Source organism: Sminthopsis crassicaudata, chromosome 4 (genome assembly GCF_048593235.1).
Source record: "Sminthopsis crassicaudata isolate SCR6 chromosome 4, ASM4859323v1, whole genome shotgun sequence".
Classification (NCBI taxonomy): Eukaryota; Metazoa; Chordata; class Mammalia; order Dasyuromorphia; family Dasyuridae; genus Sminthopsis; species Sminthopsis crassicaudata.
This window is the reverse complement of record NC_133620.1, coordinates 68672721-68687300: the sequence shown is the minus strand read 5'-3', so window position 1 is coordinate 68687300 and position 14580 is coordinate 68672721. Positions and strand designations below refer to the sequence as shown.

At 32.1% G+C, this 14580-nt stretch overlaps 1 protein-coding gene across 1 annotated transcript in view; it reads right to left on the bottom strand.

Moving 5' to 3' along the window:
• Window positions 1–14580, bottom strand: part of CEP350 (centrosomal protein 350) — a gene marked incomplete in the record, with an annotated part of 163600 nt that overhangs the window by 53571 nt on the left and 95449 nt on the right. Inside the window, 3 exon segments of the mRNA XM_074308508.1 lie at window positions 7657–7744; window positions 10974–11158; window positions 14154–14350. Coding sequence (XP_074164609.1) covers window positions 7657–7744; window positions 10974–11158; window positions 14154–14350 — 470 coding nt within the window.

Genomic DNA, 14580 nt, shown 5'->3' with positions numbered 1-14580 from the left:
AAGATGAAAAAATAAGAATCTCTGCCCTCCAGAAGCCCACAACTTAGGAGAGAGATGAAATATGTATTAAAATAATCACAATAAAGGATAATATCATGGATAGTAAATTATTTGGTAGTATATGGGGAAAGAAGCCTAAAGCTTAAGAAACTAATGTGGATTGTCAGTAGTATGTATACCTTATAAATTAATACACTCAATTCTACAAAGGCAGAAAGATTGCCAATTTATTCAACAATTCAGCAATGGTGCCAATACAATCCAATTGTAGAAAAAATTTGTTAATAACATAATAGAAAAGCAGTTCACTTTTTTTTTACTTTTTACTTAGCATTTTGGCATCTAACCATGAATGTCTCTATTTTTTTCTTCTTTTCATGTAAATAGCCTTTCAAGGTTTATAAGGTGCTTCAGAAAGATCTCATTTGAGCCTCATAATAACTATGGAAGATTAAATGCTATATTATTATCACAGATGAAGAAACTTGAGGGTCAGAGAGATCAAGCAACTTGTCAGTGGTCATAGTGTCTGAAGCATAATTCAAACTTGGGTCTTCTTGACTCTAAGTCCAATGCATATTACATTATATCACATTTCTACTGATTATAAAAAACAAAAAAAAAACAAAAAAAAAAACCCAACCTAGGCTAGGTAAAAAGAAAATCTGATAGTGTTACCAAAAGTTAAAGAAAAAATAAACCTAACTGGCTAAGATGACAGGAAAAGATAATGATAAATGTTGGAGGGGATGTGGGAAAACTGGGACACTAATGCATTGCTGATGGTATGAAGTGATCCAACCATTTTGGATAGCAATTAAGAACTATGCCCAAAGGGCTATAAAATTTTGATACAGCAGTGGGTCTGTATACCAAAAAGATAATAAAAGAGGAAAAGGATCCACATGTGCAAAAATGTTTCTAACAGCTCTTTTTTATGATGACAAGGAGCTAGAAATTGAATAGATGACCATGTTGGGGAATGGCTGAATAAGTAATGGTATATTAATGTAATAGATTATTATTCTTCTATAAGAAATGATGACAAGGGATAGAGTCAAGATGGCAGAGATGACATGTTTCTTTCTGACCTTCTCTACAACTTTCACACTAATTACAAAATCCAGCCTCCGAATTAGCTCTGGACCAGGAGAACCCACAAATATTGGGAGTGCAACAAATTATCAGCAGAAGATAATTTTGAAGTTTGCCAAAAAAAAGTCTGTGTCATCGGAAACAGGAGGGAGGCAGTGAAGCACAAAAACCAACACTGACAGGACAGAGTCCTGGGGCAGTGCGGACTCCACAGGGCCCTGTGGACTCAGCAGGATGTTCCGTGGAAGAGATCTAGGGGGAGGAATCTACAACAGTGTTGGCCACTCTGCCCTGGTTACAAGCCAGTAGATCAGCAGAGAAGTTAGAAAACATCCAACACAAACACAAAAGATCAATAATGAACTCCCAAATGCCAGAATCTCACAGGACTATGTGACTACACAGCACCGGGAGTGAAACAGCACTGACCCAGAACAGATGCAGCACTTGGAAAACCTTCTCTGCCCTAAAAGTAGACCATAACCTTTTTTTTCTTTAAATGAGTAAAAAAGCAAAGAGAACTCTGACCATAGACACCTTTTATGGTAAAAGAAAAGAACAGATTTCAAACTCTGAGGAGACTAAAGGCAGATTTTCTCCCGATGAAGCCCCAAAAGGCTGGTCCCCAACATACAAGGCTCTCCTAGAAGAAATTAAAAAGGATCTTAAAAGAGAGCTAGAAGGAAAATGGGGAAAGGAAATGAAAAATTTGAAAGAGGGTTTGGAAAAGGCATATAACTCAATGAAAGATTTGATAAAATGGAAAAAGAAAGCAACTCTCAGAAAAACAATTTGTGAAACAGAAAAAGAAAATAACTCCTTAAAAAATAGTATTTATGAAATGGAAGAAAAAAAGTAAATGAAGAAAATAATTCACTAAAATTCAAAATTGAACAAATGGTAATAAATGACTCAATGAGACAAGAATCAAACAAAATTTTTTAAAAAATTAAAAAATAATGGCAGAAACTAGGCACGGACCCACATTTAACACCAAATACTAAGATAAGATCAAAATGGGTCCAAGATTTAGTCATAAAGAACGAGATCATAAATAAATTAGAGGAACATAGGATAGTTTACCTCTCAGACTTGTGGAGGATGAAGGCATTTGTTTCCAAAGGAGAACTAGAGATCATTATTGATCACAAAATAGAAAATTTTGATTACATCAAATTAATATATAATTTGATACAAAAAAAAGAACCTAGAGATGGAAAAGGGATTGTAACAGAAAAAAGGGGTAGAGTGGAAGTAAAATGAAGGAAATAAATTGAACCACAAAATAAATAAGAAAGAAGTTAAAGAAGCCAGTATATTAGAATACTAGAAAAACTAGATATGGTAGATTTTTAGAGAAAATTGAATGGAGACAGAAAGGAGTACACTTTCTTCTCGGCGGTTCATGGAAACTATACAAAAATTGACCGTATATTTGGACATAAAGACCGCAAAATCAAATGCAGAAAAGCAGAAATAGTAAATGATTTTTTTTCAGATGATGTAATAAAAATTACATTCAATAAAGGGTCAGGGGAAAATAGACCAAAAAGAAATTGGAAAATAAATAATCTCATTCTAAAGAACTAATGAGTGAAACATCAAATCATAGACACAATCACTAATTTCATCCAAGAGAATGACAATAATGAGACAATATACCAAAATTTGTAGGAAGCAGCCAAAGCGATAATAAGGGGAAATTTTATATCTCTAGAGGCTTACTTACATAAAATAGAGAAAGAGAAGATTAATATATTGGGCTCACAACTAAAAAATTTAGAAAAAAAAAATTAATTAAAAAACCCCAATTAAATACCACACTTGAAATTCTAAAAATAAAAGGAGAGTTCAATAAAACAGAAAGTAAAAAAAAGATTGAATTAATAAATAAAACTAAGAGTTGCTTTTATGAAAAAAAAAACCAACAAAATAAATAAACCTTTAGTTAATTTGATTAGAAAAAGGAAAGGGGAAAATCAAATTGTTAATCTCAAAAATGAAAAGGAAAAACTATCCACCAATGAAGAGGAAACTAGAACAATTATCAGGAGATTCTTTGCCTAACTTTATGCCAATAAATTTGACAATCTAAGTGAAATAGAGGAATACCTACAAAAATATAGATTGCCCATATTAACAGAAGAGGAAATAAATTTCTTAAATATTTGAGAAAAAGAAACAGAACAAGTTATTAATCAACTCTCTAAGAAAAAATCCCCAGGACCAGATGGATTTACATGTGAATTCTACCAAACATTTAAAGAACAATTAACTCCAATACTATATAAACTATTTGAAAAAATAGGGAATGAAGGACTCCTACCAAATTCCTTTTATGACACAGACATGGAACTGACACCTAAAGCAGATAGGATAAAAACAGAGAAAGAAAATTACAGACCAATCTCCCTAATGAATATTGATGCAAAAATCTTAAATAAAATGTTAGCAAAAAGATTAAAGATAATCACCCCCAGGATAAAAACCACAACCAAGTAGGATTTATACCAGGAATGCAAGACTGGTTCAATATTAGGAAAACTATTACCATAATTGACTATATCAATAACCAAATTAACAAAAACCATATGATTATCTTAACAGATGCAGAAAAAGCATGTGATAAAATCCAACACCCACTCCTATTAAAAACAGTTGAGAAAATAGGAATAAATGGACTTTTTCTTAAAATAGTAACATCTATTTATAAAACCATCAACAAGCATCATGTATAATGGGAATAAACTAGAACCATTCCCAATAAGATCAGGAGTGAAACAAGGTTGCCCACTATCACCACTGCTATTCAATATTGTATCACAAATGATAGCATTGGCAATAAGAGAAGAAAAAGAGATTAAAGCAATTAGAGTAGGTAATGATAAAACCAAATCTTTGCAGATGATATGATGATATATTTAGAGAACCCCAGATAATCAACTAAAAAGCTATTAGAAATAATACACAACTTTAGCAAAGTTGCAGGATACAAAATAAATCCACACAAATCATCACCATTCTTACACATCATTAACAAAATCCAACAGCAAGAGATACAAAGAGAAATTTCATTTAAAATAACTTGAAACAATACTAGATGACGATCAATTCTGATGGACATGGCCCTCTTCAACAATGAGATGAACCAAATCAGCTCCAATAGAGCAGTAATGAATTGAAGCAGCTACACCAGCAAAAGAACTCTGGGAGATGATTGTAAACCACTACATAGAATTCCCAATCCTTCTACCTTTGTCCGCCTGCATTTTTGATTTCCTTCACAGGCTAATTGGGCACTATCTAAAAGTCCGATTCTTTTTGTAAAGCAAAATAACTGTTTGGACATGTATACATATATTGTATTTAATTTATACTTTACCATATTTAGCATGCATTAGTCAACCTGCCATCTGGGAGAAGGAGTGAGGGAAAGGAAAAGTCGGAACAAAAGGCTTTGCAAAAGTCAATGCTGAAAAATTACCTATGCATATATCTTGTAAATAAAAAGGCATAATAAAAAAAATTTTTAATAAAATAAAATAACTGTTGATAATATAAAATATTTGGGAATTTAACTGCCAAAGGAAAGTCAGGAACTATATAAGCAAAACAACAAAACACTTTCCACACAAATAAAGTCAGATCTAAGCAATTGGAAAAATATCAAGTGTTCATGGATAGGTCAAGCAAATATAAGAAAGATGCCAATACTCCAATCAAACTCCCAAAAAACTATTTTACTGAACTAGAAAAATAAAAAAATTCATCTGGAAGAACAAAAGGTCAACTACTTCAAGGGAACTAATGAAGAGAAAAGCAAATGAAGCTGGCCTAGTTGTACTAGATTTAAAATTATAATATAAAGCAGCAGTCATTAAAACCATTTTGTACTAGCTAAGAAATAGAAATCTTAATCACTGGAATAGGTTAGGTTCACAGAACAAAATAGCCAATGACCATAACAATCTAGTATTTGTCCCAGCTTTTGAGATAAGAATTCACTATTTGACAAAAACTGCTGGGAAAACTGGAAACCAGTATGGCAGAAAGTAGGCATAGACCCACACCTAACACTGTATACCAAGATAAGGTCAAAATGGGTTTATGATCTAGACATAAAGAATGATATTATAAATAAATTAGAAGAACATAGGATAGTTTACCTCTCAGATTTGTGGAGGAGGAAGGAATTTGTGACCAAAGAAGAACTAGAGTTCATTACTGATCATAAAATAGATACATTTGATTATATTAAGGTAAAAAGTTTTTGTACAAACAAGACTAATGCAGACAAGAGAAGCAATAAACTGGGAAAAAAAAATTTTTTTTAATATCCAAAGGATCTGATAAAGGCCTCATTCCTAAACTATATAGAAAACTGACTCAAATTTATAATAGTTCAAGCCATTCTCCAACTGATAAATGGTCAAAAGATATGAACAGACAGTTTTCAGATGAAGAAATTGAAACTATTTGTAGTCACATGAAAAGGTGCTCCAAATCACTACTGATCAGAGAAATGCAAGTTAAGACAACTCTGAGATACCACTGCACACTTATCAGATGGGCCAAGATGACAAGAAAAGATCATGATAAATGTTGAAGGGAATGTGAGAAAACTGAGACACTGATACATTGTTGGTAGAAGTGTGAACAAATCTAACAATTCTGGAAGCAGTTTGGAATTATGCTCAAAAAGTTATCAAACTATGCATATCCTTTAATGCAGCATTGTTTCTACTGGGATTATATCTTAAAGAGATCTTAAAGGAGGGAAAGGGACCCACATGTGCAAAAATGTTTGTGGCAGCTAACTTTGTAGTGAAAAGAAACTGGAAACTGAGTGGCTGCCCATCAATTGGAGAATGGATGATTATAGTAGATGAATGTTATGGAACACTATTGTTCTGTAAGAAACAATCTCCAGGATTATTTCAGAGAGTCTTGGAGAGAACTATATGAACTGATGCTAAGTGACATAAACAGAACCAGGAGATCGTTATACATGGCAACAACAAAACTATACAATGATAAATTCTGATGGACATGGTTCTCTTCAACACTGAGATGATTCAAACCAGTTTCACAAAGTGCAGTGACAAAGAGAGCCATCTACACCCAGAGAGAGAACCATGAAAACAGAGTATGGAAGATAAGATAGCATTTTCACTCTCTCTGTTATTTGCTTGCATTTTTTTTTTCTTTCTCAGTTTTTCTCTTTCTTCCTTCTTGATCTGATTTTTCTTGTGCAACAAGATAACTGTATACAAATGTATACATATATTGGATCAAACGTTTTTCAACATATTTAACATAAATTGGACTACCTTCCAGCTAGGAGAGGGGGTGGGAGGAAGGAGGGGAAAATTTGGAACAAAAGGTTATGTAAGGATCAATATTGGAAAAATTACCCATGCATATGCTTTGTAAATAAAAAGCTTTAAAAAGAAAGAAAGAAAGAAAGAAAGAAAGAAAGAAAGAAAGAAAGAAAGAAAGAAAGAAAGAAAGAAAGAAAGAAAGAAAGAAAGAAAGAAAGAAAGAAAGAAAGAAAGAAAGAAAGAAAGAAAGAAAGAAAGAAAGAAAGAAAGAAAGAAAGAAAGAAAGAAAGAAAGAAAGAAAGAAAGAAAGAAAGAAAGAAAGAAAGAAAGAAAGAAAGAAAGAAAGAAAGAAAGAAAGAAAGAAAGAAAGAAAGAAAGAAAGAAAGAAAGAAAGAAAAGAAAAGAAAAGAAAAGAAAAGAAAAGAAAAGAAAAGAAAAGAAAAGAAAAGAAAAGAAAAGAAAAGAAAAGAAAAGAAAAGAAAAGAAAAGAAAAGAAAAGATGACAGGCTGATTTCAGAAATACCTGTAAAGATTTACATGAACTGATGTTAAGTGAAGTAAGCACACCAAAAGAACATTGTATATAGTAACAAGAAGATTATATGATGATCAACTGTGATGGACTTGACTCTTCTCAACAATGTGGTGATGCAAGATAATTCTAATACACTTGTGATGGAAAGTGCTATCCACATCCAGATGGAGTAATATGGAGATTGAATGTAGATCAAATCATATTGCATTTTTACCTTTGTTTTATTGTTTGTCTGGTTTTTCCCCCTTTCTTGTATTTTCCCCTCTTTTGATCTAATATTTTTTGCACAGCATGATCAATATGAAAATGTGTTTAGAAGAATTGCATATGTTTAACCTACATCAGACTGCTTGCTGTCTTGGGGAGGGAGAAGAGGGAAAGGGGTGGAAAAAAATTTGGAGCACAAGGTTTTTTTTTTTTTCTTTTTCTTTTTCTGAGGCTGGGGTTAAGTGACTTGCCCAGGGTCACACAGCTAGGAAGTGTTAAGTGTCTGAGACCAAATTTGAACTCAGGTCCTCCTGAATTCAGGGCTGGTGCTCTATCCACTGTGCCACCTAGCTGCCCCCACAAGGTTTTATAAAGATGAATATTAAAGATTGTCTTTGCATGTATTTGGAAAAATGAAATATTATTAAGAAAAAAATATATATTTACTAATTTAATATAAGTTAAATTTCCTCTAGAAATGTCTTTTTTTTTTCTCACCTTCTCCTGTTGCAATTTCAACAGCAAACCACGTTGTCTCTTCCGGAGAGGGGGCATCTTATCATCTTCTCCTTTGTCTCGTAGATGTCTGCATATATATATATATATATATATATATGGATATATGGATATGTATATGTATATGTAAACACAAATTTACTAAGACAGAATATGGTTATCAAATTAATTTCAAATTCAAGGATTTCTTTCCATTAATAAACTTATAGTCTAGTATACTTTTTTCAAAAAGCCAATGATCCATGACTTCACCAATGTGAGTAATATCCTTCAATGATGCAGATTACAATTCCACATAAATGTTTTCATGACTCCCTGTGGTCAAAAAGTCTTAGCACTTGGTAGCCAACTTTCTAGTTGTAAGACTCTCCCACTTTAGCAAGTTTAGTGCTAAGGCAACAAATATTTAGAATCCATCAACTCTAAATCTGAAGGTTTTTTTTTACACCTTTGTAGACCTACCAGATCTTGAGCTACATTAGCTTCCTTAGTCTCCCAGAACCCTGGGTCACCTCCTAGTCACAATGAAACATCAAAGAAAGATTTCAGTAAAGGATAAGCTAGCATAACAGTTTCAAATTAGAGCAAGATAGATATATGTATCCATATATAAAAAAACAAAAAAATCTTACAGGTAAAACTGGCATCTAAAATAGTTTGGGTAGACTATCATAAAATCATTAATGTTGGAGTTGGAAGAGACTTTGAAAGTAATCTAGTACTCTATGATAACTGTTGGCAACTGAATTCTCTGATGTTAAGACATGATATTCAGTCTCATAAAGCAGCCCATTTCAATTTCCTAAGATCTCTAATCTGTAGAAAGTTCTTCCTCATAATTAAATTAAAAAGTTGTTTCCAGTTTTAGTCTCTGGAGCCTGACAATAAATCTAATACCATTTCCATAAATAGAACTTCAAATATTTGACAGGTATTAGTCATCCTTTTCCCTATTCCGACTCCCTATGTATTCTCTTCTTCAGTTTCTTATTCCTCCTATACTATCATCTTTGAGCACTCTTGCTATTCTGGTCATTTCCTTTTAATGCCCACTTTGTCAATATAATGAATATTTAAGACTCAGAACTAAATATAACATTTCAGAAAAGGCAAGACCAATGAAGAATATATTTTCTTCCCTTTTTCTAGATACTGTAGCTCTCTATAAACAATGTAATATTAAATTATTTTTTGTGTCCATAGGTATTTCATACCTGTTATTGGTTTTATTTGATGGCATGGATTAGCTAAATAGAAGTCCTAATTTTTTTTTTCTTATGAGTGGGAATTTACTTTTTTGAACCAAGCTAGGTGATTTATGTTTATCCCCATGAAATTTCATCCTGTGATTTGATTCATTATTTCAGCTGATTGAGATTTTTTTTTTTGGGGGGGGGGGGGCAATTCTGCCATTTTAGGTTTGTCTTCAACCAAGTCACTAATAAAATGTTGACTAGGGCAAGGCCTAACATTGAGATTTGTGGTATACAAATAAAACTGTTATTAATAATCTTTAGATATGGTTGATTAGTTATCAATTCACTTAAATGTATTAATTTTCAGCTCACATTTCTCCATTTCACTCATAAGTATAATTTGAGGCAGACTGTCAAATGTCTTACTGAAATCTATATAAATCATGCTTATAATCAGGAAAGAGGTATGGAAGTCAGTTTGAACCAGCTTGGGAGAAACCACTGTTCAAATTTTCAGTGACAACATTTATGCCTTACAAATAGGCAGATATTAGAAATCAGGGATTGATTTGCTTTGTTGATGGTCTAGATTTAAGAAAGGAATGATGAAAATGTTAGTAATTCAAACTAAAGATATCAGGTATGCTTTTTATTCCTTCAGAGAACCAGATGCTCAATACTAACGAGAACATCTTTGTCTGTATTTCTGAGGCCTAGTAATTTGGAAATTATCAAAAAAAAAAAAAAAAGGAAATTGATTTCATTTAACTTTTTCTTAGTAAATTCATATTAATTCTACATAATTATTACCACTTTTACAGTGCTTAGGCAGTACATGATTGCCAATTTCCTTTTTCAATAGTTCATAAGCTACTTAATAATCCATTTCAAAATTTTGCTGGGGATTGTCATTATGTTCATCTATGGAGATATCTAAAATTTCTAAGAGCCATCTTTTTGCAAAAATAATATATGCCAATCTCTAATCTTTTGGCACTTCTCTTATTTCCCATTATTTCTCAAAGAATATTTAAGGAGTTAAAAGCTCATACCTGCAAATTTTTTCAATACCATGAAATGTTAATTTGTATGGAATGGAAAACAATCTAATTTTAAGGCAATCAGTGACTATTTAAGCTAGTCTAGATACTGTAGCTATATTGGCTTTAATTCCACTTATTCATGTTTGACAGAAGAGAATTACATATTAAATAGCTGTGTTTTCTCTCATTTTCCATTCTACCATCTATCAGAAGAGGCTTATTTCTTTCTTTCTTATTTTATATTCTAGACATAGCCCCCAAACTCTTAGTTGTTTATTGTTTTTAACACTTTTTTAAAAATCTGAGGCTCTGGATTTCATGACATTATCTTGTAGGTTTATAGCTGATTCTTAGAAATGGGTGCCTCTTTCTACCTTTTATTCATCTATTTTAAAAAGATTAATTCATTGAAGAGCTCCTTGTGTACCCACAAAGATTTTTTTAGAATTCTGCCTTACCCTTTTCTTCCTCTCCAGAATTATTTTTGATTGTGTTACTGACATTTTTAAGTATTCCTTTTCAAGACAATGGACACAGAATCTTAATTTCATTAAATTTTTTAAAGTCATAGTATAAATAGAATTTAAATAAGAATTTTAATGGGAACAACATAAAGTGGCCTAATATATATACTTCAATTTATTCATGTTAATTGTCCTTGAGAACATAAGCTACATCCAATTCATCTTTGTATTCTTTTCATACCACCCAGCATAGTGTTTTATAATCAATAGATACTGAAAGAATATATATCATATTGGAAAACTCCTACCACTTATCAAAATGGAAAAAAAAAAAAAAAAAAAAAGGTAAGGAGGAAAAAAAGAATCCAAAGTAATAAATGGCCACTAAATATGAGTTTATGCATTACTGCAGAAGCAAAAATATAATTCAGATTTTATAACTTCCAGGTAGGGATTTCTTTGGATTGGTGTCTTCCCTAGTTAGAAGTTATGTTTCCCTAAGTTTCAATTGCATAAATATGAAAGGGAATTTTTATTACAAACTATAAAGCTAGCATTCTTAAAGAATTACTTTTTGGTTTTCAGAATGTCCTTACTTTTTTTGGTGTTCCAGCCAGGCTAGCTCTGCTTTAGCTTTCTCCTTCAAGGCTTTCTCACGGAGTCGTAGTAATGAAGACTGGTGAGCTGCCCTCATTTCTTCTTCTTTCATGTACTGACGTACCATTTCCATAGTGAATTTAGAGAAGCTATCTTGCCCTCCTGAGAATGGCATACTCAGTTCCTGAAATGAGGAGTTTATTCCAGTTTATCACCTTTTAAAAGCATACATAAATTTATTTTTAGACCCAAGTTAATTATAAAAATACCCAAACATACTCTTTAACCTAGAAATTCCATCAAGAGACCAAGGAGGGGCACTGATAAAAAGTCAAGTAGATACCCAACAGCTAAATATATTTTAGTTCATAAGTAGTATGGCATACTACTGTACTCTAAGAAATTATGAATGAATAAAACAGAATGAATAGAATGAATAAACATGGAAAAAACTTAAATTAACTGATACAGAATGAAGTAAGCAGAGCCAAAAAACAACATATGCTTTGACTACAACAATATAAATGGAAAGAATCACAAAATCAAAATAAATCAAAATCAATGTTCAAAATTACAAAATCCATCTATAGATCATTAGTGGCTAGAGGTCAGAGACTGTGTCCCTCTAGTATCTCTAGAACTTAATATAGCATCTGGCATATGTTAAGTACTTAATGAATAAATACTTACTAACAGAACAAGTATGGTTCCAAAGAAAAGATGAGAAAAGACTCCACTCAACTCCTTTGCAAAAGTAGAAAGTCCATAAGTGTGGAATACTGGACATATTTTTAGACTTTTAAAAATATATTAACCATTTTGCTGATTTTTCCAGTCTTTTTCTTTAAAAATATTATTTGTTAATCAAACAAACATTTATTTTGGAAACAAATATTTATTAAGTGCCTACTATATGCCTGGCAACCATACTAAGCTCTGGGGATACAAAAAGAGGCAAAAAGTAGATCCTGCTCTCAAGAAGTTCACAATCTAATAATCTGCTATATAGGGGCTCTCTAGAATACGGGATTAACACTGAGGGAAATTCTAGTGATATTAAAAAACAAAATAGACCCAAAAAAATTTTTTAAAGGAATTTAAGGCCCTACACTATCTAATTCTACCATACCTTTTCAACCTTACTCATATTGCTTTCTTTTACTCATTCTATGTATCAATCCAATGGAACTACTAATTGTTCCCTAAAGTAGACACGCTATCTTATACCTCTGAATTTCCAAAAGTGCTTAATCACATTCTTGGATTGTACCACCTCCTCATTCCTATCATGCATAATTCTTCTTTTTCTTCAAGACTAATCTTGGATGACATTCCCTTCATGAAAACTTCCCTTTTTTCCATATTACTAATGCTCTCTCCTTCCTGAACTTACTTTGTATTTACTTATTATCTCTGTATATATTAGGTCTATATATCTCTTTTCCCCAAAAGAAGAATGTATCCTCCTTCAGAGAATTTTTGGCATCTTGCCAAAGCCTAGTATAGTGTTTCACAAAGAGTATCAACATTTAGTAAGTGCTTACATAACTATAACCTGTTGATGGAAAATTTTTACTCGCTTCCACACCTGTTTCAGGTCTAAGTATGATGCCAAACTCCCTGCTAATCTTGCCATGAATTTTCAGGTATACTTTTATTAATATACTTTTAGACTCAAACATCATTTATGGACTTAACAAACATGATTTACATGACTTATTATGCAAGGCATAACAGACTTGAACGCTGGGTAACAGCTTTCTCTAGTTATCGCACAATGTTAATGGTACCAAAGACATGTATTTCATCCCTATGTGGGACAATGACTATGAATGTATAGGAATTCAGAGGCATCTTGAAAACAGAAACCAATGATCACAAAAGGGACAAGGTGAGAGAATAATTATACATGAATCAATGGAAATCCACTCTTCTCCAAAACAAAGGGGAAAAATATAAAATTTCTCTCTAATATATCTTTCAAATACAGGCTACAATCTTAAAAGCAGATCTTTTAGGAAAGAGTATGTTTATAGATGTATATAATAAAAACAAATTCTACAAAGTTATCATTTTAAAATATTAATAAGGCAAGGGAGAAATCAGTTTTCTTTGAACATAAAACAATGTTTTGCTACATAACAAATAAGGTATTAAGGGAAACAAATAGAATAAAACAATTAATACAAAGATATGCAGCTGAACTCAAGATTTCCATAAGGCTATCAAAGAGGATAACTATCACTTTTAGTTCTCTTTCCTAATTTGTCTCATTAAAATTATTTTGTTTTCTATTTACTTATTACGTATGTGTTGTTTCCTTGGTATTCATTTTTGTGTTTCTATCTTTATTGCCTTGCACAGGGTCAGGTACATAGTTCACACTCAATAAATGCTCTTTAAACTGATCTGAGAACATGGTACTGTACATATAACAATTACTTCTGGTTTTGTTTAAAAATACTTCATCCTACAGGTAAACTCTGTTTTAAGAAAATCTTTAGTCAATTTCCTACTCATAAACACCACCTAGATCTCTGCTGTTTGTCTTGACTTTTTTGTTACCTAAGCCTTCTTTAGCCGCTATAATGGGAACTTTCCACCCACTAAAACTCCTCTTTCTTCTTTTTTTTTTGGTACATGTCACAGGTAGAAGTCAGAAATTAGATTTTCTGGCACATCTTGAATTCAACATTATTCTTAGAACTACAATTCAGTTACATTAGGGATTAAACAAGTTTTGTATAGAATTTTTTAAATTGCTTGCTCTAAACTTTGAAATACTTTTGTTAACAGGTCTCCCCCTCCCCCCAGGAAATTGGATGACTTGCCCAGGGTCACACAGGTAGGAAGGGTTAAGTGTCTAGAGGCCAATTTTGAATTCAAGTCTTCCTAACTTCAGGGCTGGTACTCTATCCATAGCGCCACTTAGCTGCCCCTTTTGTTAGTTTTTTTTTTTTTTTAAACTAATATGAACCAGTTATTTCAAAAAAAAATTAATAGATTTTTATTTAAATCAACTTAAGCACTCATAAATATTGCTACATATTTGACTCCCCTGAGACTGTCAAGGTAGACAATTCATCCTAAAATCACATACAGAATATTACACTCTGAGAAAACTAACCACAACACTTATCCTTGAAGTACACAACACACATAGATAAAAAGCAATTTACCTTAACAGAAGATAAAGCAGTTTTTTCTGGAGAAGGCTCTTCATCAGAATCATCACGATGACCCCTTTTCTTTTCCATGTTAAATCGGCGATGACTCTCTGAGGGTAGTAAGGACCTAAAAGACTTTTCTTCTATTTCATCTTCTGTCATGGACTCATCAAATTTAAGGGAATACTCAGTTGCAATAGAAGTTGAATCTTAAAAAAAAAAAAAAAAAAAGGCAAAAAAAAGTAGATTTTTCCCATTCTATTACACACAATTTTCAGTAAGTCTCTAACTTATATACAAGGCTTTGAAGCATATTTAGTTTCTTTATGGATTACCAGTTATTAACAAGGACACAACATGATGAAAAAATTAATTCACAAACAAAAATCCCTAGGAGAAACTATCATGTGACTGAAACTTTAATGACTACAGAGCAAAG